The sequence below is a fragment of the Ursus maritimus genome, unplaced genomic scaffold, assembly GCF_017311325.1.
Source record: "Ursus maritimus isolate PB19 unplaced genomic scaffold, ASM1731132v1 scaffold_7, whole genome shotgun sequence".
Taxonomy (NCBI): domain Eukaryota; kingdom Metazoa; phylum Chordata; class Mammalia; order Carnivora; family Ursidae; genus Ursus; species Ursus maritimus.
Window position 1 is genome coordinate 13,942,485 of NW_024426885.1, and position 22,156 is coordinate 13,964,640.

Genomic DNA, 22,156 nt, shown 5'->3' on the forward strand with positions numbered 1-22,156 from the left:
GTCGGAGAGAGACAAACACGTTTTGATGCACTTTCTTCCTCAATTATGATTATTTACTGAGGATCCTGTTCCCCTCCCACTTAGAAGTGTTATTAGAAGCCCTTTCAGAAGTTACTTTTATTATGACTATTTCAGACATGTGAAAAGTATAAAAAACAAAATAAGGAACACCCATATGTCTACTACCTAGCTTAATACATAGTCTTGAAAACCCCAGTGTCTCTCTCCCTAACTGCATTTCCCTCACTCCCTGCCCCATTTCCCTACACAACTATCATTCTGAATTAGGCTTTTGTCATTCCAACGCATGTATTTATGTTTTTTGTAACAGTACTTGGTATTTTGAGTGTTTTTAAATGATGTTAATGTACCTGCTTTTTATTTTTATTTTTTAATTTTTATTTTAAATAGGCTCCACACCCAACATGGGGCTTTAACTCACAACCCTGAGATCAAGAGTCACATGCTTCACTGACTGAGCCAGCCAGGCACCCTCATACCTACTTTTTAAAATTCAGTGTAGTGCATTTAAGACTTACCCACGTTGATACATGTAACTTTGCATTCTTTTTTTTAATGGTCCCGTGATATTCTCTTCTAATTGATTGATGTCAAAATTATCTCAGAAATGTAAGATTTTTGGGAAGACTTTCATGTGTGTTTTATTTAAGCCAGAAGTCATCAAAGTGTAAAGTATTTTTTGTGTAAAAAATTCAGGTATGTTTTCCTTAAGTGTCATCACAGTTTGAAGTGAAGATCAAAGTTGAGTATTGGCTCTCTGACTACATGATTTGTATATTTTCTGGGTGCTTTCTAGTTGGATTTTTGCCTTGAAAATATCAGTCATTTACATGGGTAAGGACCAATGCCATTTGGAATTTGTAAATAAGTTCTCTACCAAAGGTGTATCCTAACTTAAATAGCTACCTGTGAGGCCTTAAGAACAACTTTAATAAAAGCTCAAGACAGTAAAGCCAGTTACTGCTTTAAGTTATAACTTCATGTTGGATGTTGAATAGCAGTTTGTGTATTGGACGTCCCCTTATGTCATGTTTTACAATGTTGGGTGTTTTCTTCCCTCACCATCTCACATTTTTAGGTAAATAAAGTTAAACAAGAAAAAGATGCTTTAAGTTCAGAAGTTCTTGAACAGAGAAGAGTCTTAGAAAAATGCAATAGAGGTAGGTGTTTCCAGTGTTTTTTCTCAGATACAGATGTAATGTATTTGGTTTGCATCCATTTTGTGTTGTTTTGTACCTGTGCCTAAAAAGGCTTGTAGCAAGAATATCCTATCTTGGTTTTCCTGATTTCTAGCCACAAGTCTCTCCCTTTCCGGTTATTTTATTGGGACTTCTAAACATGCTGTCACTTGAGGAATTTACGACCCACTTCAAACCAAAACACTGTTTTGTCTCAGTGTATCCTGGGACCATGGCTGTATTCGCTCTCCCCTCAGTATTTATTTATTTGGTAGGTTATTTTCAATCCAGAGGAGAGAGAATATCTACACAGATACATGTGACATGATATGAAAGAATTTTAAATGAAGAAAATATAGAAAATTGGGCAAAGCAAAAGTAAAATTAAATATTGCGATACAAGGTCACGTGCTCGCTGTGCGGTCTCGTGCGTTCCTGCCCGTGTCAGTCATGTCTGGCTCTGAGCTGTCTAGCAGCCAGCATGATGAGACCGATTCATGATCATTTATATGAATCTCATGAAAATGATCCTCTTGATCATGAAAAGCAGACCTGGTCTCACGGTGAGAAGGAAATTTCTCCAAAGGCTACCTCTTAGAGAAAACGGAAACCTTGTTGTAAAACCCAGCCTCAGGTCCCATGGGGGCTGTGTTTTTGTGTCCCCTGGTTCAGGACGAGGGAGTGATGCCAGAGTACAGGAAATCTTTGAGCCTTCCCTGTTGTCATTGGTGGTAGTTCTCCATCTCGGGGTGATGAATTGAGATTTTTGAATAAAGACCTCGTAGTTCAGCATGGGAGATACGGTAGATGGTGACACTTCTCAGCTTGTTCCACATTTAAGAAGATAGAAACGGTCTTGATGTACTGTGCTAGAAACAGAGGGTTCTGCAAAGATGAGTCACGTGGATCTTGCCTTTAGCGAGCCCTCTCTCTAGGAAGAGAGAGAGACTATATAAATGAGTGCATGATGAGGACCAACCTGATTTCTTTCAGAATCCAAGTTAAAAGGGCCAGGACATGTGAAAACTCACTTTTTATTACGGTGCTCTGGACTTAGAAAAGAGCGCCAGTTATGTTGCCCAGGGCTTTCAGATAGTCATAGTCGTCTTTGTTTTCTTCGTGAAATTTCTCTTTTAAATAGGTTTGAAAGTCATTTGGCCCTCACGGACGTATAATTCACGTCGCAAACCACCACTTCTGTTGCTTTACTGGAGTAAGACTGTTCGTCTTTCCTCTGAGAAAGCAGTAGATTTACAGAGTACGGAGTCTGAAATTCTATGTCATTACACAGCAAACCAGTCCTTAGTCAGTTAGGACTGAAGTGTCCTGGCGGAACATTGTGTGAAAGCAGCCATTAAGAGGCCTTTTTAAAGATTTTATTGATATGACTCAGCTCAGGATTGAAAGTGCCTCTGTGAAGGCAGACGGAGAGACCAGTGTGATACCTACCTGTGCTGTGCCTGGTTTCTAACGGCGTCGTCACTCCCTCGGTCCTGTCTGTATCATTACCTAACAAAACAGGCCACAGAATGTCAAAAAGTAGCAAAGATTTTGTGTTGCTGCTATTTGACAGGACCTTCCCTTATTTAAAGATTTTTGTCCTACGCTGATTCTTTCATTCAGAGCTCTGACTCTGGGCCTCAATGGATGTAAGACTGTTTCTTTTTGTAAACATGGAGGATGCCTAAAAATAACATATATATGTATATATATATTTTTCTTTTTATTCAGGTAATATACTTTTTTTGGTGGAAAACGTAGATTCAAATAGGAAAAGGAAAAAAAATCGTAATCGTTAACGGTCCAAAGATAAGCACTATTAACATCGTGTATATTCTTCCAACCTTAAGAAAACCATGTATATACATTAAATTGTTTGTTAAATGTGTTTATAACATTTATGGAAGCTGAAAAAATATCAGCAAAAGAAATACCTCTTTACCCATTGATACTTTCCAAGCCCCTGAACATCAATCTCCACTTGAACTCCCTCCCTTGGATTTTTATCGTGGCTTTTATTTATAGTCCTACCAAGTGTGTATGAACCTCTGAACAGCATGTTGTTTAATTTTGCATGTTTTTGAAACTTACAGTAATGCTGTCACCTTGCATATGTCCCCGTGCAGTTTTTTGTGTTTGTGAGGTCTCTCCCTGTGGAAGGGCTTTGCTCTGGTATGTTGACTTTCACTGCTGGATCGTATGTCATTCAATATCTGTCCCAGAGTTCATTGACCCAGTATCCTGTCAGTGGCTGTTTTGAGTTTTGTCCAAGTTTTTGCTATTCCAAGTCATGCAGTTATGAAAATTCTTATACACGTCTCCTGGTACACATGCCCTAAGATAACAAACGTGCCAAATGTAAGAGTTTATCTTCAACGTAAGTACATAATGCCGGATTATTCTTTAAATAGATTTCCACTACTGTTAGCAGTGTGTTTGTTCCCGTTTTTCTGTATTGTCTCCAGCTTCGTGTAACTCTACGTCTTGATTTTTGCCAGTTCCCTCTTTCGTGAGTCTAAAAAGGTGCCTGTGTTTTGACTTTCCATTTCTCTGATTACTAATGAAAATGAGTATCTTTCTGCACGTTCACTGGCCTTTCACATGTTTCCTCTTCTGTGAAATGCCTTGTCGATGTGTTTTATATGTAGCTTGTAAAAAACAGAAAGGAAGTCATTTAAAAAAATATATCATGAATATCTTTCGGTTCCATAAATATGCTTCTACGGTGTCATTTCGATGGCAGAATCGTGTTTCTTGTATATAACGTACTTTCCTGGGTCTGCCATGTGAGACCATCTGGATCATTTCACTGTTTTCAGAAGCGATGCTGAGAGCATTCTCGGAGCTTTATTGCTGGATGTGTTCATGATTTATTCTCTTGGGGGAATCAGTACATTCCTGAAAGTGGAATTTTCGAGTGAGAGGGTATGAATGGTTTTAGATTTTTGATTCATATTGCCAAGGTGCCCTCCAAAAAGGTTTGATCCATTTATATTCCAACCAGCAATGGCTGAGAGCGCTTGTATGCTGGTATAAAGAATCTTTTCAACACTGTTTTTCATCCATATTCCTGACCGTCTCTGTGGCACATTGTCCATTCCTTTTCTTGTCTTCCTAAGTGTCCATGCTAGCGGTAGAAGAGTATGAGGAAATGCAGGTAAACTTGGAACTGGAGAAGGACCTTCGAAAGAAGGCGGAGTCGTTTGCACAAGAGGTAAGTATCCACAGAGACCTAGTTTTAAATTTGTATTTCTTAAAGAACTTTGCAGATGACGTGTCAAAATATGTTTTGAAGTTGAATAAGAACTTACCACTTAGAATTAAGGGAGGCCAGCTCTGGAATAATGTCAAGTTCACTGAACCTGGTGTTAGAAGATCTGGGTTCACATTTTCGCCGTGTCAGTCACTCGTATGACCTGAGAGCAGCCCTAGTCTCCTTGGGGCTTCACTTTCACCATCTGTAACATGGGTGATGCTACCAACCCAACCAAGTGGATTTTGAAATCAAATGGAAATTCCTCAAAAGGATTTTGTGTACTATAAAATGCTGTTATAGGGGAAAGAAATTATATTTAGGGATACCTGTCACTGGTGGTGGAAAGTCCAGCTTGAGGACAGGATCTCTGTTTCAGTAGCCTTAGAAATCTAGGTGACATCTCCAAATACCATCTCAAGTAATAGTATCATGGTGTTAATATTTCTCTTCACCTGCTAGATGGTGGTCTTACGATGTGAGTCGATTCTTGGACTTGCTGTGGGCCGTTGCCATGTTGTACATCCATCATTGTAGCCTTTCACCAGAGTCATGGTTTTCCTCTCATGTCAGACATAAGCTTTGAGCTTCTCATGTTCCGGCTTCCCTTTGTTGACATGTTGTTGGGAGGTGGTCTATGGCCCTGGGGCTGGTTTACAGGGAGAAGATGAGGCCCCAGTTGGCCGAACTGTAACAGCTCGTGATTGGGCGCTCGTCTGCCCGAGATTTCCGTCGTGTCTTAGTATTTTGAATCTGCGTGCACATTGTAGGTTGTGAAGGAAGGTAGCTAAGGAAATGGAAAACATTCAAGTATCCAAGGTGCTGAAGGAAGACAAAGCATAGGGTTATGGGAATGACATTTGAAAATCAGATGACGGTTTTGTGCCAGAGTCTTTCTGCGCGCGAGTGTAGCTGTGCTGGCAGTGAACTCTGTGAAAGGTTTCGTCCGAGAAGCTGTGATTTGAAATATTCTGAATCATTTTATTCAGAGAGTTTAATGAAAGGTGAGTAAAAATTGTTCTCTTATTACTTGGAAGGGAGAAAAAATATTGGAGTGTGTCAGAGCCCTTTGGAAAAGCTGCAGCCGTATAAACAGTCAGGGGGAGGGAGACTGGGGATAACGTGAAGGCGCCTCCGCTGTAAGACTGCAAAGGTGGGCTTGTTTTGACCCGAATGCCGGGGGCTTATTTTGAGAGACATTTTCAGTTTTGCACCTGTTGTTCGTGGAAAGACGTTAGAATACAAAGCAGCTCGAGGAAAACTTGAGGCCGTGCGGTAGCAGAGAAGATAGACGGAAGAAGCAGGATTCTGCTAAGAATCTGAAAATGAGTGATGTACTCTGCCCTTCACCTGGTAGCGACCAGTGGAGACGGTGATGCCCACACGTGACCCCCCGCACGAGCAGACGGAGGCGTGGGGAGGGAAAGCAAGGGTAGCTGCTCGCACTCCTCTTACGGGAAGCGTCAGGGTTTGCGAGGGTGCCTGGTGCTTTTACAGCATCTAGATTCCGTCTACACAATACTGAGAAGAAAAGATTTAAAGATTTTGGTTTTTCTAAGGTAATCTCTACACTCAGTGTGGGGCTTGAACCTACAACCCCAAGATCGACAGTTGCACGTTCTACCGACTCAGCCAGCCAGACACCCCAGAAACTGTTCTTTAGAATAGAGTTAGATTGGAACCCATATACCTTCCCCTTTGCATGGTTTCCAGATTCTTAGCTGCCTTTTCTTTTTTAAAAAGATTTATTTATTTATTGAGAGAGAGAGAGCATGCGCGAGTGGGGTGAGGGGCACAGGGAAACTCCTGCTGAGTGGGGAGGGGGTTGTGTTTCCATCTCAGCACCCATGAGATCCTGACCTGAGTGGAAACCAAGAAGCGTCAGACGCTTAAACGACCGAGCCACCCAGGTGCCCCGACTTTCAGCTTTTCAACAGATAACTACTGCTAAAAGGTATAGGTCTTGGTTTCAACAAGAGAAGTGCCAGTCTTCTGCATTTTGGTTTTTCTTGTGTTCAGCAAACATCTTCATAAGCCAGACACGGTGCTGATGGTGGGAATTTAATGGTGAGGAATGCAACTATGATCCCTGCCCCTTTCGAGCTTGTAGTCTGGAGCCTTAGAACTCAGTAAAGTTAATTTACTTTATATTTTTATTACAAAAGGAATGTATAGACCTTGTAAAACATACAAACAGTTCTTAAATGTGTAAAGGAAAATGTGGGAAGTTTCTCCCACATTCCTTCTTCCACTTGTTCATTTAAAAAACAAAGATTTGTGCGTGCACACCCACCCCCCCAACAGGACTATTACTCAGCCATAAAGAAGAATGAGATCTTGCCATTTGCGACAGCAGGGGTAGACCTAGAGGGTATCAGGTTAGGTGAAATAAGTCAGAGAAAGACAGATACCGTATGATTTTGCCTCTCTGTGGAATCTAAAAAACAAAGCAAACCAAACAAATAAAAAAGCAGAAACAGACCCGTCAATACAGAGAACAAACTGGCGGTTGCCAGAGGGGAGGGGACAGTGAGGGGATGGGAAAAAATGGGTGAAAAAAAAAGGCAACATGAAAAACAAAACAAAAACTGTACCCCTCCCCCTCAGTTAGGAGGCAGCAGCCAGTTGTCTTCCTATGTTAAGTTTTTGTAGTTTTTCAATGTAACTTCAATTTTCAATGACAGATTTAACTGTACTTTTCAATTATATTTTATTTTGCTGGTCAGTGTAGTTTTCTTTGTTCGAAGGCATGGATACCTCATTCAGGGTGCAGTCTGGATACGCCGTGAGACTGTTTTGTAATGAGTACTATTTTCTTCCCAGACAACACAGATAACATTTTAATATTCTTTCGGAAAGAATGAATTCTATAGAAATGACATAAGCTTTTCTTCTCTTTTTCATTCTTTGAAAAGATTTATGATAGTCTTGGAAATTCTGACGCCTGTGATGTCATTTGTGTGATAAGCGACTACTCCCTAACTCTAGCTGTCAGGTTCTTTTCTTGGTTCAAAGCCAAATTTGTTAGTGTTTGTTCACTAACTTTTCTTTAAGCACATCTTCAGAAGGTGTTATACGGAATATTTAATGTTAGTGTCTTAAGGTCTAGAAAAGGTAGTCTAGTGAGTAAGTTTTTCAAGTTACCATGGTTATCTAGAGGAGTTTCTTTCCTATATGTTCTTTTAATCTTATACTATTATTATTTAGGAATTGTTACAGGTTCTGCAAAAGAAATGCACATTATTAACATCCCCAAGACATAATCTTCACTCTTTCCTTTCTAAAATAACCAAGTTGAGATAATTGATAATTCTCTAAGTTGAACAGGTTTTCCCGAGTGCTTTGTAGAGAAGGAGAACTGTCGCTTTTTCCCCAAGAGCGAACCGAAGCCTGGAAAGGCAGTGCAGTGAGGGACACAGCCTCGCCCTGATTGACGGTGGCCTGAGCCCAGCGCTGTTTGACAGCTGAGCTCACCGTCTGTCCTGGTCGCCACACCGTCGGCTGCCTCGCTGCCTGCTCCTGGCCTCCGAGCACTCTTGGGGAAAGGCCTCGCTGGTTGGAAAGCCACAGGACTCTGGGAAGCCAGGGGAGTCCGGCTGCTCTTTGCAGGCCTTCTTGTTGGCTTCCTGAGGTATTTGCTAAGACCACCGGCAAGGGACCCCAGCCGAATTAAGTTGTGAGAGGGGAAAAAGGCATTTAAAAAATGACCGTAATAATAATAGGAACTCAAAATAGCTCGTTTCAGTTATGCCATTGGTTTCAGATGTCAGAGACTAGATGTGATATGGGTGAGATGTGGGTGAGATGTGGGTGAGATGTGGGGGACTCTTCCCCAGCATGTTGGTGCTTGTGGCCTCACTGGCCTCGAGCTCAGCACCTGTGCACGCACATGCATCCCCTCGCGCCTTCTCGGCACCTTTCATTCTCACGCAGAAGTGAGCTGTCAGGTGGAAGAAGAATGTTAATGTTCCTTACAAATGCTGTTAAGAATCTGAAACTGTGAAGCTCTAATATAAAGTGGGCCTAATGTCAGAGTTTATAAAACCTTTCATGTGTAGCATCACCCACTGGCTAACTTGTGTAGGGTATAAAGGAAAAGAAGTAACAGGTTAACAGAAAATAATGTTGTATTAAAAAACGTGAACTTGTAAAGCTAAACGAATAATATATGTAAGTTGCTTAATAAAGTGGCCAATAAATATTGATTTACCTTTTCCCACCTCTTCTTTACCCTCCTGACTGTTAACTACTTTCATCACTGGGGAAAAGCTATTTGGTATAAAACAAAACACTAGGTTTAGTAAATACCAGAAGAAGGAGATTAGCCAGGTGTTTAAGAGCTTGGGCTTCTCAATCAGACAGATCTTGGTTTAAATCCTGGTTTTGCCCCTTCCATGTGTTCTTGGGAAAGTTGCTTACCTGCTTTGAAACCTCACTTACCTTATTAGTAAAAATGGGATAATAGTAGTATCTACCTGGCAGTGTTATTCTAGGGATTAGACGATATGATATATGTAAAACCATCACCGTATCTATCACATGGTGTTAGTCAATTCTACCTATTCAAAGCAGAAGTATTTAATTCATAGGATTGATGTAAGGATTAAAATAATACATATAAATATTTAGTAGAGTACCTGGTATAAGTTCTTGATCAATATTAGCCAGTACTATTACTATTCATGTATTTTAAAGCAATAATAAAACATTAAAAGCTGAGGTATAGGACTCAATCATTGCATATATACCTCGTTGGGGCAAGGGTGAAGGTCCTTGAAGGTTGCATGAAAGTTATGGACGAAGTCCTAGCAATCATTACTTGTAAAACTGTAATACTGTACAATTCAGAAATTGCCCTTAACTTTTCAGTAAAAACTCCATGTACTTTTCTGTTGCTCCACTTTCAGTGGAGGAAATCCGTGACGTGGATCCGTGACGTACATCTTTGTAATTAACTCCTGCAGATGTTCATCGAACAGAACAAGCTAAAGAGACAGAGCCACCTTCTGCTGCAGAGCTCTGCTCCTGACCAGCAGCTTCTGAAAGCTTTAGAAGAAAACGCAAAGCTCATCCAGCAACTTGAAGAAGAGAGAATTCAGCATCAAAAAAAGGTAACAGATTTTCTTCTGGCGTCTGAATACACACCCACAGACATGAGAGGGTTCAGTCCGGTCACTTACAGCTCCCTTGGTGACCTTCGTTAAGTCTTTCCCGTCTTTTTACTTTTTAGCAAAAAGTAACTACAAATGAACTCAATTTAGTGGCCAAGTAGAATTTATAGCGCACTCCGATAGACTTCATAACAATCTTCCCCCTGTCCAGAGGTCTGAGGAAGCGAAGGGAAAGAGAGAGAACTCAGAAAGAGCTTGCAGAGTGCACGCAGTTGGGACACCTGCAAGTTGATTGTGTTTTTGGAGGCCGCGTACCCTGGGAGAGTACGTTAGTCTCAGAGAACTTACCGGAAGGCACAAGTTTTATTCAAAGAGGGAGGAAAAGTCCATGCTAGTAGTCATTGTTTGCCCAGAGAAAATTTCTGATTTTGTAAACTTGCACAAATGTATGTGTTTAAGACTTCCTAAGTGGTTATTTTATTTTGTTTGAGTGGAGCTATTCCAACTGACACAGCCACCTTTGTGCGCCAGGCAGAAAAGAGAGTCATCGCGGTAGGTGAGAGAGAGAGGAGGCGGGAGTGGGGGGGAGGCAAAGAGGTGGGACAAAGGCTTTGAGGTTAAAGAAACCACGTAAGAAAAATTACATCAATATTTATACTACTTATGGTGTACCGCATTTGTGAAGAAAAGGCTGCTAGCTGCTATTTATTATCACCTGTCAAAGTCTCTTTAAGCAATAATATTGACGTTGAGTCCTTGGAAGTGTCTGAAGTTTTTACAAAGTTGGTCCTGAGGCAGGGCTGATTTTTTTTTTCCCCTCAATAAGAAATGTTGGTGTATGTGCAAAACCTCCTGATGAGTAGATGGTAGCAGTGGTTGCCCTGGAAAGAGGACCAGGGACTAGACTAGGGAGGAGAGAATTAATTTCTCCTCCCCTCCTCCCCTCCTTTCTTTCCTTTCCTTTCTTTTCTTTTCTTCCCTCCCTTCTTTCTTTCTTTCTTTCTCTTCCTTCCTTTCTTTCTTTCTTTCTTTCTTTCTTTCTTTCTTTCTTTCTTTCCCCACATGCAAGAATTACCATTTCAAATAAAGAGAGAATAAAGGAATATTTTTTTTTTTAGCTCGTGCTAGAATTTTTCAGTTCTGAAAAGTCTTATTAGTTGTAGTTAACCCGTTTAGTAAATAACACAGGCCTAGAACCTACTGAATGGCACTGAGGTGTGGGACTCAGTCGTTGAATATGTACTTTGTTGGGTAGGAGGAGAGAGAAGCTGATACCGAAGATTTGCCGAAAGTCATGAATTGCTACGATCAGTCATTCTGAGACTGTTCTGCTGTACTATGCAGTTGTTCTGTGTAATCTTCCATGCGTGTGGTCCTTAATAGTTCTTACCTGTCTGTAAGTTCCCCTGCAGATTCTCCAGCTGTCTTTTAAACACTGTGCTGTTTCCATGGTGATAAAAGCAACATATGCTGCTACTAATAAAAAAATGTTTAAAATACAGTACAAGTTAAGGAAGAAATTAAGATTACCCAAGAATTCTGCCTCTTGGTACCTATCCAGACTTTACACAAATGGATAGTTCTATGAATGTAGTTTAAATGGGATCTTACCATGCATACTGTTCTACAACCTGATTTGTTTTCAGTTGGTAACATATTGTCCCATGTCAGCGTGTAGTGAGCTTTGTGATTTTAATTCTTTTAAAAGATTTATTTATTTATTTTAGAGAGAGAGCATGGGTGGAGAGGCAGAGGGAGAGAGAATCTCAAGCAAACACCATGCTGAGCACAAAGCCCTGTGCGGGGTTCAGTCTCATGACCTGAGATCACGAAATGAGCTGAAACCAAGAGTCAAACGCTCAACCGACTACACCACCCAGGCATCCCAACTATGTGATTTTAAATGGTTGTATAGTATTTCAGTTAGTGAGCACAGCATGATTTATTAAATACATAATATCGTTGGATATTTAAGTTATTTTCAGTTCTTTCCTGTTATGAAGAGCACTGTAGTGAATACATGTGAATACTTGTCTTGCTATTTCTTTCTTTCTTTCTTTCTTTCTTTCTTTCTTTCTTTCTTTCTTTCTTTCTTTCTTGAGAGAGAAAGTGTTTGAGCAGGGTGGGGGGGAGAGAGAGAGGGTGCGGGGCTTGATCTCATGACCCTGAGAATATGACCTGTGCTGAAATCAGGAGTCATCGGATGCTTAAGCAACTGAGCCACCCAGGCACCCCTTACTATTTCCTTAAAGCAAGTTCTAAAAGTAGTATTGCTGAATCAAGCAGTCTTTCCTCCTCCCTCCCTCCCTTCCTTCCTTCTTTCCTTTCTTTTTCTTTTCTTTTCTTTTCTTTTCTTTTCTTTTCTTTCTTTCTTTCTTTCTTTCTTTCTTTCTTTCTTTCTTTCTTTCTTTCCCTTCTTTCTTTTCCCTTCTTTCTTTTCTTTTCTCTTCTCTTCTCTTTCTTTCTTTCTCTCTCTCTCCCTTTCTTTCTTTCTTTCTTTCTTTCTTTCTTTCTTTCTTTTGTTACCAAATTGTCCCCCCTCCAAGGGTTCTTTTTCATGCTACCTGAATTTTTTCTTGAAAACAAGTATGAAGCTAATAATCTGTTTTAAATGAATTTCTTAGATTTTATTTTACCCTTTTGACCCATGTTTCAGCGCCTAATTATCTGAGACGTTAGTCTCCAATAAATTTATATTGACTTAAATAGCTGGTATTTTAAGTATCACCTATGCTCCAGAATTTGTGTGGTTTTTAAGACGGATTGGTATCTCTTTGCTATGAAGTGCAAAGTAAAGGGAAACTGATTTTCCCCCCTTTATTTTTCCTTGACGAAGGAAAAGCTATGAAAGTCTTTCTGATTTACAGGTGAAAGACTTAGAAGAGCAGCTAGAAAATGCAGCGCTCCACAGAGAGATTCGCAGCCTCAAACAGCAGTTGGGGCTTCTGGAAGAGGATAAAAGAGAATTGGAATTGAAATACCAGAATTCGGAGGAGAAAGCCAGAGATTTAAAGCATTCCGGTAAAAGTGTCCGGTGGGCTACTGTGTCTGAGGAGTCTGTTAACCTGGCCTGTAGCGAGTCCAGGACACTTGCTGAATGCTATACAGAAATACCAAGATCGATTCGGTAGAATGGCCACCGTGCTCCAGGGATTCATAAGCACTTTGACTTCTTTGTGGATTCAGAGCACTTGTGAGCTTCCCATACAGAAGGAAGAGACAAAGATACTTCTAATCTGAGAAGACCACCATTTTAGCATTTCTCAGGGCTTCAAATAGGAGAGATAGGAATATTCTTGAATACTTATTTTGTTCATTTTAGGGAATTTTTTTTTCTCTTTCCTTTTTTTAGAGAGAGAGAGCATGAGAGCGAGCGGGGTTGGGGGGGAGGGGCAGAGGGAGAGAGAGAATCCGAAGCAGGCTCCATCTCATGACACTGAGATCATGACCTGAGTGCAAAGAAATCAAGAGGCCAACGCTTACCCGGCTGAGCCACCCAGGTGACCCTTAGGGTGCATTTTTAAAAAGAATTAAACTTTTAAGGTTCATACAACCCTTATCTGTGGTCTAATTACACCCGTGAACTAATACTTTCAATGTCACACCTAACAATAAAATGGGCAACAATATGTGTATCAGTGGAAAAACTTTTAAAACACCAGGGGATAGTTAAAGGATTTATTCATTCAGTTCCAGAAGGCTTGACAGGAATGTGTGAATTGGATTATTACACAGGGATAAGTAATAAGTTTCTGTTGGAAGGTAGGTGATTTAAGGAGGCAGGTTGTTCCCTTTTATAACAGCTTCAATGTTCACTTGACATATTTTTGGTTAATTTTATACTAGAATTTTGAAATCCATATAGAAGAATCAAGTAGGCTTTTTTCCCTTTAAAAAACATTCAGTGCTTTCTAACCCACAATGAAAATGAATTGCAATTTACTTTTTAAAAAATTGATCTAAAATTAAAAAGTGTGCCATTCTTTTTAAGTGAATATCCAGACAGCCTGTGGCCAAAGCCATCTTTTTTATTTATGGAGGGGGCAGACACTAAAGAGAACCTGAGATTCTGTTTTGAGTATGTTTTATTTGGTATCTGCTGTGTGTGTAGCCAGCCATACCCTAGGGTAGTATAAGAAATCTAGAAGAAAAGAAACCATGCCTTTTGTCCTTGAGGAACTCAAACTCTCTTTGGAGAGACAGACACATGCATGTGAATAACTAGAGGACTCTTGGCCATCAGAGAGCATAGCCCACACTGCTTATTTAAGTGTTGAGAATAGAAATACACAGGCAGATCATTGGGGGGTGCAGTCATTCATGGAGAGAGGAATGGCTGGGGACAGGGAGCCATTCCTGAGTGCAAACAGCGTTCAGTGCTTAGAGCCTATTGGAGCCCGTATTCAAAGTATTCGCATCTGCAATATACATTGAAATCCAGCTCCTTGAACTCAGAAACTGTCTTGAACAGCACCAAGCATAGACCCTTTCACATTGTTGGTGCCAAAATACCTGCTTCGTGAAGGACATGGATGAATCGAGTGGATAAATTCTATTTCCAGAATCCTCCTTCGNAAGAGCAAAAAGTTTCTGAAGTTACAGACATTTGAGAGTCTGAGTCTGGTTAAAACCCAGAACTCCAGGATTTGCAATTTTTGAAGGAAATTAGATGGAGGAGGGAAGTATGTTATTAAAATTCATTACTAAATGTCATCTTTAAAATTAATTCCTGGTCTATACCCTTTAAAAGTCAAGTATTCACAATTTCTTAGTGTTCTGAGTAGTAATATATGCCATTGTTAACAAATATTTCTTCAACCTACTCAGTCCTTACTTCCCACCCGTCCAGCCGTTGTCCTGAATTATTTTTCTTTTCCATAGCTGCACATACAGCCCCAAGGCAGTAACGTTTTCTTGTAACCCACGGCGGGCCCCTCTTGCATTAGTGGTCGCAGCCCGGATGATGCGAAGGTTAAGACGTTCTGCGGTTTCCTACCGAGATTTCTAACTTTGCCTTAATACCCAGAACTTGATTTTGAGAGAGGTTACGGTTTTTTTTTTTTTCCTTTATGTGTGTAAAAGGTGCTAAGTGGCTTGTTTCAGCTCCTTTCTGAACGCTTGTTCTCCATGCAGTTGACGAACTCCAGAAACGCGTGAACCAGTCTGAGAATTCCGTACCTCCGCCGCCCCCGCCTCCGCCGCCGCTTCCCCCTCCGCCCCCCAACCCCATCCGGTAAGCGCTGCCTTGTGTCGCCCCTCGTCAGAGAACCTGAAGTGGGTGCTAGTGGGATCCCTTCCTTAAAAACAGAACCCAAAACTACTGACTTAGGTTGCGTCCTTGGAGGGGTGGGTGGTAAAAACTCTGAAACATACCAGCTGGTATTTCTCTCAGAAAACGTTCTCTTTTTTTTCTATTTTTATTTTTTTAAGATTTTATTTACTTATTTAGTTAATTATTTATTTGAAGATAGCGAGAGAGAGCACAAGCAGGGAGGAGAGGGAGAAACAGGGTGCCTGTTGAGCAGGGAGTCCCATGTGGGTCCCAATCCCAGGACCCTGGGATCATGACCTGAGCTCAAGGCAGCTGCTCAACCGACTGAGCCACCCAGGCTCCCCTCTCAGAAAATTTCCTAAAGGCCCTTGTAACATATATAGAAAGGGCCCTAAGAGACACCTGGCAGAAACATTCTTGCGGCCTGCCACGTTCCTCTGCTGTAGATGTCTGGATTCTATGTGGTTGTTCCAAACCCAAGAGCCGGACATGGGGTTAAGAAGTTGGATACTTTAGTGTTACGATTTCAGCGCATGACGTTAGGATTTCCTTTCACTGGAAGACCAAGGAATTTCGAGCTTTTCCAGAATGATTTTTTTTTTAATCTTTTCTTGCCCTGATTTGAATTTAAAACGCTCTGGTTTGTTCATTTACTTTAAAAATAAAAGTACTAAACGAAACAAAAACTTATCAGTACTAATTGTCACACACCAGTAATTAAACTCAGAGTGCTAATTATGTTTTATCCCTAACCTCATATTTAAACCTTTAATAATGCCAAGAGAAGAACCTTCCATAAGAAGAAGAAATTATGTTTACATTCTTGTGATGGGGAATCATCTATGCAGACAAGAATTCACTTTTTCTGAAGCCTGAGGTGACTTGGTGGTATTGAGTGCCGGAATTAGGCACAATCCACCCCAGGAAACCTAGAGGCAAGTTTTGCCTCCTTTGTGGTTCTTCATTCTTCCACCATCCAGAGTTACGTAAGACATGACTGGCTTGCCAATGGTGACAGCTTATCTCCTCGTGTCATGATGTTAGCTGCTTCTGTATAATTTATTCTCGAACAAATGGAACTTAAAATTTTGCTAGAATATTTTACCTTTCATTAACTCATGTGATGTGTTTAATCCTTTCACACAGAGAGGCCATTTATTCCTACTTTGCACCTTCGCTGATCTGTGTGAATAGAATGTGTAGCATGTTCCACCCACACAACGATGAAAATGGGGCTTTGCCTTTTAAAAAGATTCTCATTAGTTTTTCTTAGGAGAGGATAACATAATCTCCTTTGAGCCATTGAAGTAGTCAAGGCAAAATAATTTTTACATGTGATCAATCCAAGAGTCCATTGAAAGAATTTCAGGTATTTTAAATTCTTTCTGTCCTGGGTACCTAAAATCTGTTGGAGATATTCTGAATTTGACATTTAAAATAGGAAATTCATCACTTTGATCTTTCTCTAAGGTGTAGAATTTTGAGCTGATAAGAAAGGTCACTTCTGTGTATGAGGAAGGAGAACCATTAAAAACACGATTATAGTCTCGCTGTTGGCCTTTAATTTTCAGTCTCACAAATCTCGAAGCCCTTGGAATTAAAAGTTAAGTATAACCTAAGTAGAATATTTTCCCAAAGAGCACTTTACAGTTTTACTGAGAAATGAATGTAGGATTCAGACTATGTATGTCTAAAGCATGAACTCTTTTATTAGGCCCTTTAAAGAAAATTTTCATTGAATAACATGAACGATTTTTATTTTAAGATGAATTTATGTAGTATAAGATGTAATTTCTCAGCAGAAAGACTTTTTTTGGTAAGGTGTACTTTCTTGTCAAAGAAATATATTTGCATATGTATTGAGTTTGAATCCACTAATCAAGGTTTTTCTGACTTTGTTCCTGAGCTGCGTTTGTTTTACCCTGACATAGATCATGGATAGAAATGAAAGTGGAAAAAAGAAAAAATACTAGGGCCTGCTCATTTGACTCAGGGGACGGGTGGGAGAGAGGAAAGTGAGCAAGAAGTCAGACCTCGGTCATGTTGTATCAGCAGTAGTGAACACAGGAGGGGTCCTGGGCAGGTGTGGCTCAGCGGAGAGAGGTAGGGTGTATTGGTGTGTTAGTCAGTGTTCTCCAGAGAAACAGAACCAGTAGGGGTGTGTGTGTACACGCATACATACATGTGTATACATCATGTCCATTCACATACAAGGTTTATTCTAAAGAATTCGTTCCCATGATTATGGACTCTGGCAAGTCACAGGGTGAGACGAAAAGCTGGAGCCCAAGAAGAGCCTGTGGTGTAGTCTCAGACCCAGAAGAGGCAGCGATTCAAGTCTGGAAGCAGGGAAAAGCAGATGTCCTCATTTCAAGGTAGTCAGGCAGGAGGAATTCTGTTTTATTTGGGGGAAGGGTCATCCTTTTGTTTTATTCAGGCCTTTCACTGATTGTGTGAGGCCCACCCACATTAGGGAGTAGTCTGCTTTACTCAGGCTACCAATTTAAATGTTAATCTTACCCAGACCCTCACAGAAACACCCAGGATAATGTTGGACCACATACCTGAGTATGACCCAGTCAGGCTGACTCATAACATTAACCATCACAGTGGGCATGAGAAGCACTTATTGAAGAATTTCAAGGTGAATTTTTTCCACCGAACTGTTCCATCTTTGGGGGCTCTTGCTTGAAACTTTTATCCATTCGATTGAACTGGCTGTGAACTGGGGCAGTTTTAGCCAGAGGTTGGATTATTGGTCTCAGATGTCTCATCCTGATCTAAACTGTCTTGTGAGACCCGCTTTATCCGTAATCCAAGCCCCATCTTGACAGAGGGCTCTTTTTAAAATACTACAGATGATTTTCCCCCCGGAACCATAGGAGTCTCCAGCTTATACCTCAATTCCGAACAGTGAAAGTTAGCAGTTTCTCTCATCTATTTAGGTGGTTTACGGTGATGAACATCGATTTTGCCTTCATTTATGTAAATATATACAAATATTCCGAGCAGTACAAGTATCTTCCTGCTTTGTAATCTTGAAAATTTCAGAACCAGGGGTGGGTTCACTGCAGAGTGTTGGGAGAGGATAAGATGAGGCCCCCGCCTGGGGAGAACCCTCTCCAGGCCCCACGCTACCGCGGAATGTCAGCTTGTAGACGTTGACTAGTCCTGCCTTCAATGACACAATGGGGAACATGCGCAAGTAAAGTTTGCATGATTTCATTTTTCCCAACATCTGGAATAAAATGTGCTTGTTGGTAAGTTCTAGAAACTTCACAGGGTAGAGCATAGTGCTTTGTTGTTCCCTTGCTTGGTGAGAGATTGTTCAGTGTGTTTGGGAATTTTAAGAAAAGGCAGTTAGAGAGGAGATTAATAATAGATCTCAAGGCAGAAGTAAGAAATAAAAAAAAATCTAAAAATTATGGTGATTAAGAAACACGGAGTTGTTCTGTCCTCAGCCGGGGGTTGCCGTGTGCATCCTGGCGCCCCCTTTTCTAGAGGCAGCATTATGCCTTCCCTGCTTGGCGTCCTCAAGACCGTGTTTCCCCAAATCTGGTTTACGACACTAAGAACATTTATAATGTAGTTGAAAGAATTGAGGAACTCTCGGTTCATTGTGGTTTTTTGTAAACTTTCGAGGGAGGACTGATAATATATCTGTAGGAACGTACACCAACTTCCATCCAGTTTAAAAGTAATATAAAGTGCACATCATGGGTTCCCCATCCAAATCAAGAAACAGAAAAATACTGGTAGCCTAGGATCTTGTCCTCTTATCCTTTTTTTAAAGAAAAAATTTTTGCCTACGTATATATCCTTAAACTCCTATAAATAAAGCTATGTGGTTTTTTCCCTAACTATATAATTGGAATTTTACTGTGTTCATTTGGGTCTTGTTCTTTTTACTCTTATGTGATTTTGTAAGATTCATCCATGTTATGTTGTGTAGCTGAAGTCCATCCCATTCATGGATACGCAATCCATTTTATAAATGTCTGAAAATGTGTTTATCCGTATGGCCCTTATACATTTGAGTTATTACCAGTTCAGGGAAGTTATGGAAATTCTACACGAACAATCTGGTAAATGAATCCTGGTGCACAAATGCTTGCATTTCTGCAAGATACACAGCAGTGGAATCCCTGGCTCCTAGGCTGTGTGTGTCTTCAGCTCCACTGGAATGCCGAACAGGTTTTCCCCAGTGCCTCCAGCAATTCATACACCGTCTTCAGTTTGAGAATTCCTGGTATTCCGCAGACCTACCGACACTTGATATTATCAGACTTGAAATTTCTTGCTCATTTGATGACTGTGTAGTAATATCTCAGTGTGGGTTTCATCTGTGTTTTCCAAGTAGCTAATGAGGTCAAGCCCACTTTTTGGTGTGTGTTTTGGAGATTTGGACATCTCTTTTAGGGAGTTTCAAGGCTTTTGTCCATTTTTCTGTTGGGTTGTATGCTTTTCGTTATTGATCTTTGAGTTTCTTTTTATTCTTTTTCTAAGTTTTTTTTTAAGTTTGTTTTTTTTTAAGTTAAATAATCTCTACCCCCAACGTGGGGCTCAAACTCACGACTCCAAGATCAAGAGTCACATGCTCTTCTGACTGAGACAGCCAAGCATCCTTCTTTTTATTCTTTATGGTGTCTTTTAATATATGGAGGTCTTAAGATTTTAATGTGGTCAGATTTATCATGATTTGGATTTTATACAGATTTTATAAACACAAACCAGAGAGACTGTGGTCTAAGTGTACTTTATCCCTTAGGTATCGGCTCTGTGTCAATCAGATTCAGATGTTTTTATGCCCATACTTCTCAGATAAATATTTACTGAAAATATCCCCAAATACTTTGATTCTTCCCTCTCCCTCAAACGTATTACATAGATAGTTGTTTCTGAATTGTAGGTATGGATATTGACTTTTTTTTCTGTTTTACTTTGCACAGTATTGGTAATCATAGTGGCTCCCTTCTTAGAGTAATGAGTTTGGTTTCATGCAGGAAGGGATGAGACATCTTTCTCTTCCTTAAAGTGCTGAAACGTTCAGTAATTTATTAAAAGTGGAAAGTAGACTCCTAAGTTCTAGCTATCCATTTATGCACCTAGAGAAGAAGTGGATTTTTACTTATTATTTTGACTCAATACGTTTTATTTCTTGAATTGTCAGGCATCCAGTAATCTGCTGTCATTCTTTTTCTTTCTCCCAAAGATCCCTCATGTCTATGATCCGGAAGCGATCCCATCCCAGCGGCAGTGGTGCTAAGAAAGAAAAGGCAGCTCAACCAGAAACAAGTAATTCTCACCGGCTTTGGTTTACTTTCAGTGGTTTCAGCCCCGTTTTTCAACAACACACATAGTTTTTGAGTTCTTTGACTGTGAACAGACGGGGAGAAATGCGAACCTAACAGCTGAGAAGAAGGAACGCGATAGCGGTCCCTGTCTTCACGTGCCTCCTTGTCTACGGCAGGTCGCCGGTAATGTGCGGTCTGCCGGGATGTGTCTTCTTTACAGGATGAGGTTCTCTCCAGGAGAAGGTATAAAGGAAAGGGAGGGAGTGATTCTAGGTGGGGGGTTTGGGCAAAGACCTTTTAGAGTTGACAGCAAGTGAACTGAGACTTGAGCAAGCACCTGCTAGTACTGGTCTCATGCCGTGTGCTGGAGACTGAAGACGCAGAAGTGACATTGCGTGGGGGAGACCGGAAGTAAACAAGGACGGTTACCTGCAGGAAGAGCACACGTTTCTTAGAGAGGATGGATAGGATGGAGGGGGACTGCCAGTATCAGGAAGCGATGCTTAAGCCGAGTAGTTTGGATTTAGGAAGTCAGGATGGGGGTATTTAAGATAAAGGTAGTTTCCATAGAGGGGCAACCGAATCAAAGGTCCAAGGTGGGGAAGGAGCTTGGCATATTAAGAAACTGAACGAAGGTTGATATTTACTGGGACATGGGGTGCAAGAGGGGAAGTTTGAGCTAATTCTGGAGGCTGTGGTCGAGATTTTGAAATGTATCCTAAGGGCAGGAGAAGTTTTAAGTAGGGGTGTGCCAAGGTGAGATTTGTCTTCTTAAAGAAATTATACTGTTTGCTGCGAGAGGACAGGGAGCAGACTGCAGAGGAACGCGAGGGGATGGGGAAGGCTGTCCGTCATTCAGATGCACGTTTCTCAGACGAGGGTGGAGACAGAAAGAAGTGGGTAAATCCAGGAGCAGCTCCGTGTGGTGCAGTTCACAGGAGTGTGACTGGCTGGAGAGGGAGAAGGTGAGGATAACGTGTAGAGATGGGAGTGGAAGGAGAAGGCTTTTCCATTGAGCAGAGGCACTGGTGGCCAGGAGCGGGGCAGCTCACAGAGCTGTGGGCCCTTTGGTGCCGCAACCACAGCGAGAGCGACAGAGACCAGTAGAACCCACATTCACCTCTGCATGTTTGCCCGGCACCTGTTAGTTACAAAGCATGGCGGATTTGCCTGGTTTAAGCCCCGTCTGGGGCAGACTTCTTGGCCCCCTTTTCCTGCCCTCAGGTTCATTGATCCGGTCCAGCCACTTTTCTACCATAGGCAGGGTGCCGTTCTCAGATCGTTGTCCCACGTCCTGTGACACTGCTGTGTTCTCAGTGCGTCAGAATAGAGTCCGCACCCTGTAGGCTGCTCAGCGGTGCTTCTCTGCTGTTACTTGAGCCTCATTTCTCTACGTCGGCTCTACCTTATGGCTGGACCATGACCTCGAAGCCCCCTCTGCATTGCTGTGTGTGTCGTCATTCCAGAGTTGCTCTGCTGTCTTTCCTCTCGTCAGAGCTTTCTCGGGCAGGGTGCCCTAATTCCACGTCTCCTATGTAGGCTCCCGGCTTTGCCTCGACTTCCTCTTGCTTATGAGTCTTAGCTCCTTAGTATTGGCTCATTGCTGTGTGTTGCTTAGCATTTTGCTTCAGATTGTATGATGTTCCCCCGCCCCCAGCCTCTGTTGTGGTGTTAGGGGTTATTTCCACATCTGTCCCCCGGAGCCGACTGCAGACTCTTTGAGGGCCTTACTCCTGCCTGCAAGTCTCCCGCAGCTTGTATGCGCCTTCAGGGAATCCAAGTTTAGACCTAGCCCCGTCTTTCTTAGCCGGAAACTCGGAGCACCATTACAGATGAAAGCTAGTTGATTTCCTCTGTATAAATGGACTTGTGGTGTCTGCCTCCTACAACCCTTTGGAACCTATTCCTCTCATAGTACTACTGAAAGGAACATTCTGCTTGCCGCAAGGCATTGCGGGATTCAGAAGTCTTGTCTTTGGTTATTCGCAGGGTAGCCCTGCTCCTGTGTTACTGTCTATAAACCTTCC

At 41.4% G+C, this 22,156-nt stretch overlaps 1 protein-coding gene across 1 annotated transcript in view; it reads left to right on the top strand.

Moving 5' to 3' along the window:
- SHTN1 (shootin 1) overlaps positions 1-22,156 on the top strand; it is a 96,051-nt gene that overhangs the window by 40,408 nt on the left and 33,487 nt on the right. The window contains exons 7-12 of the mRNA XM_040624055.1: positions 1,100-1,181; positions 4,319-4,413; positions 9,417-9,563; positions 12,431-12,584; positions 14,697-14,796; positions 20,048-20,130. Of these exons, the coding sequence (XP_040479989.1) occupies positions 1,100-1,181; positions 4,319-4,413; positions 9,417-9,563; positions 12,431-12,584; positions 14,697-14,796; positions 20,048-20,130 (661 nt within the window). The remainder of the gene's footprint in view (positions 1-1,099; positions 1,182-4,318; positions 4,414-9,416; positions 9,564-12,430; positions 12,585-14,696; positions 14,797-20,047; positions 20,131-22,156) is intronic.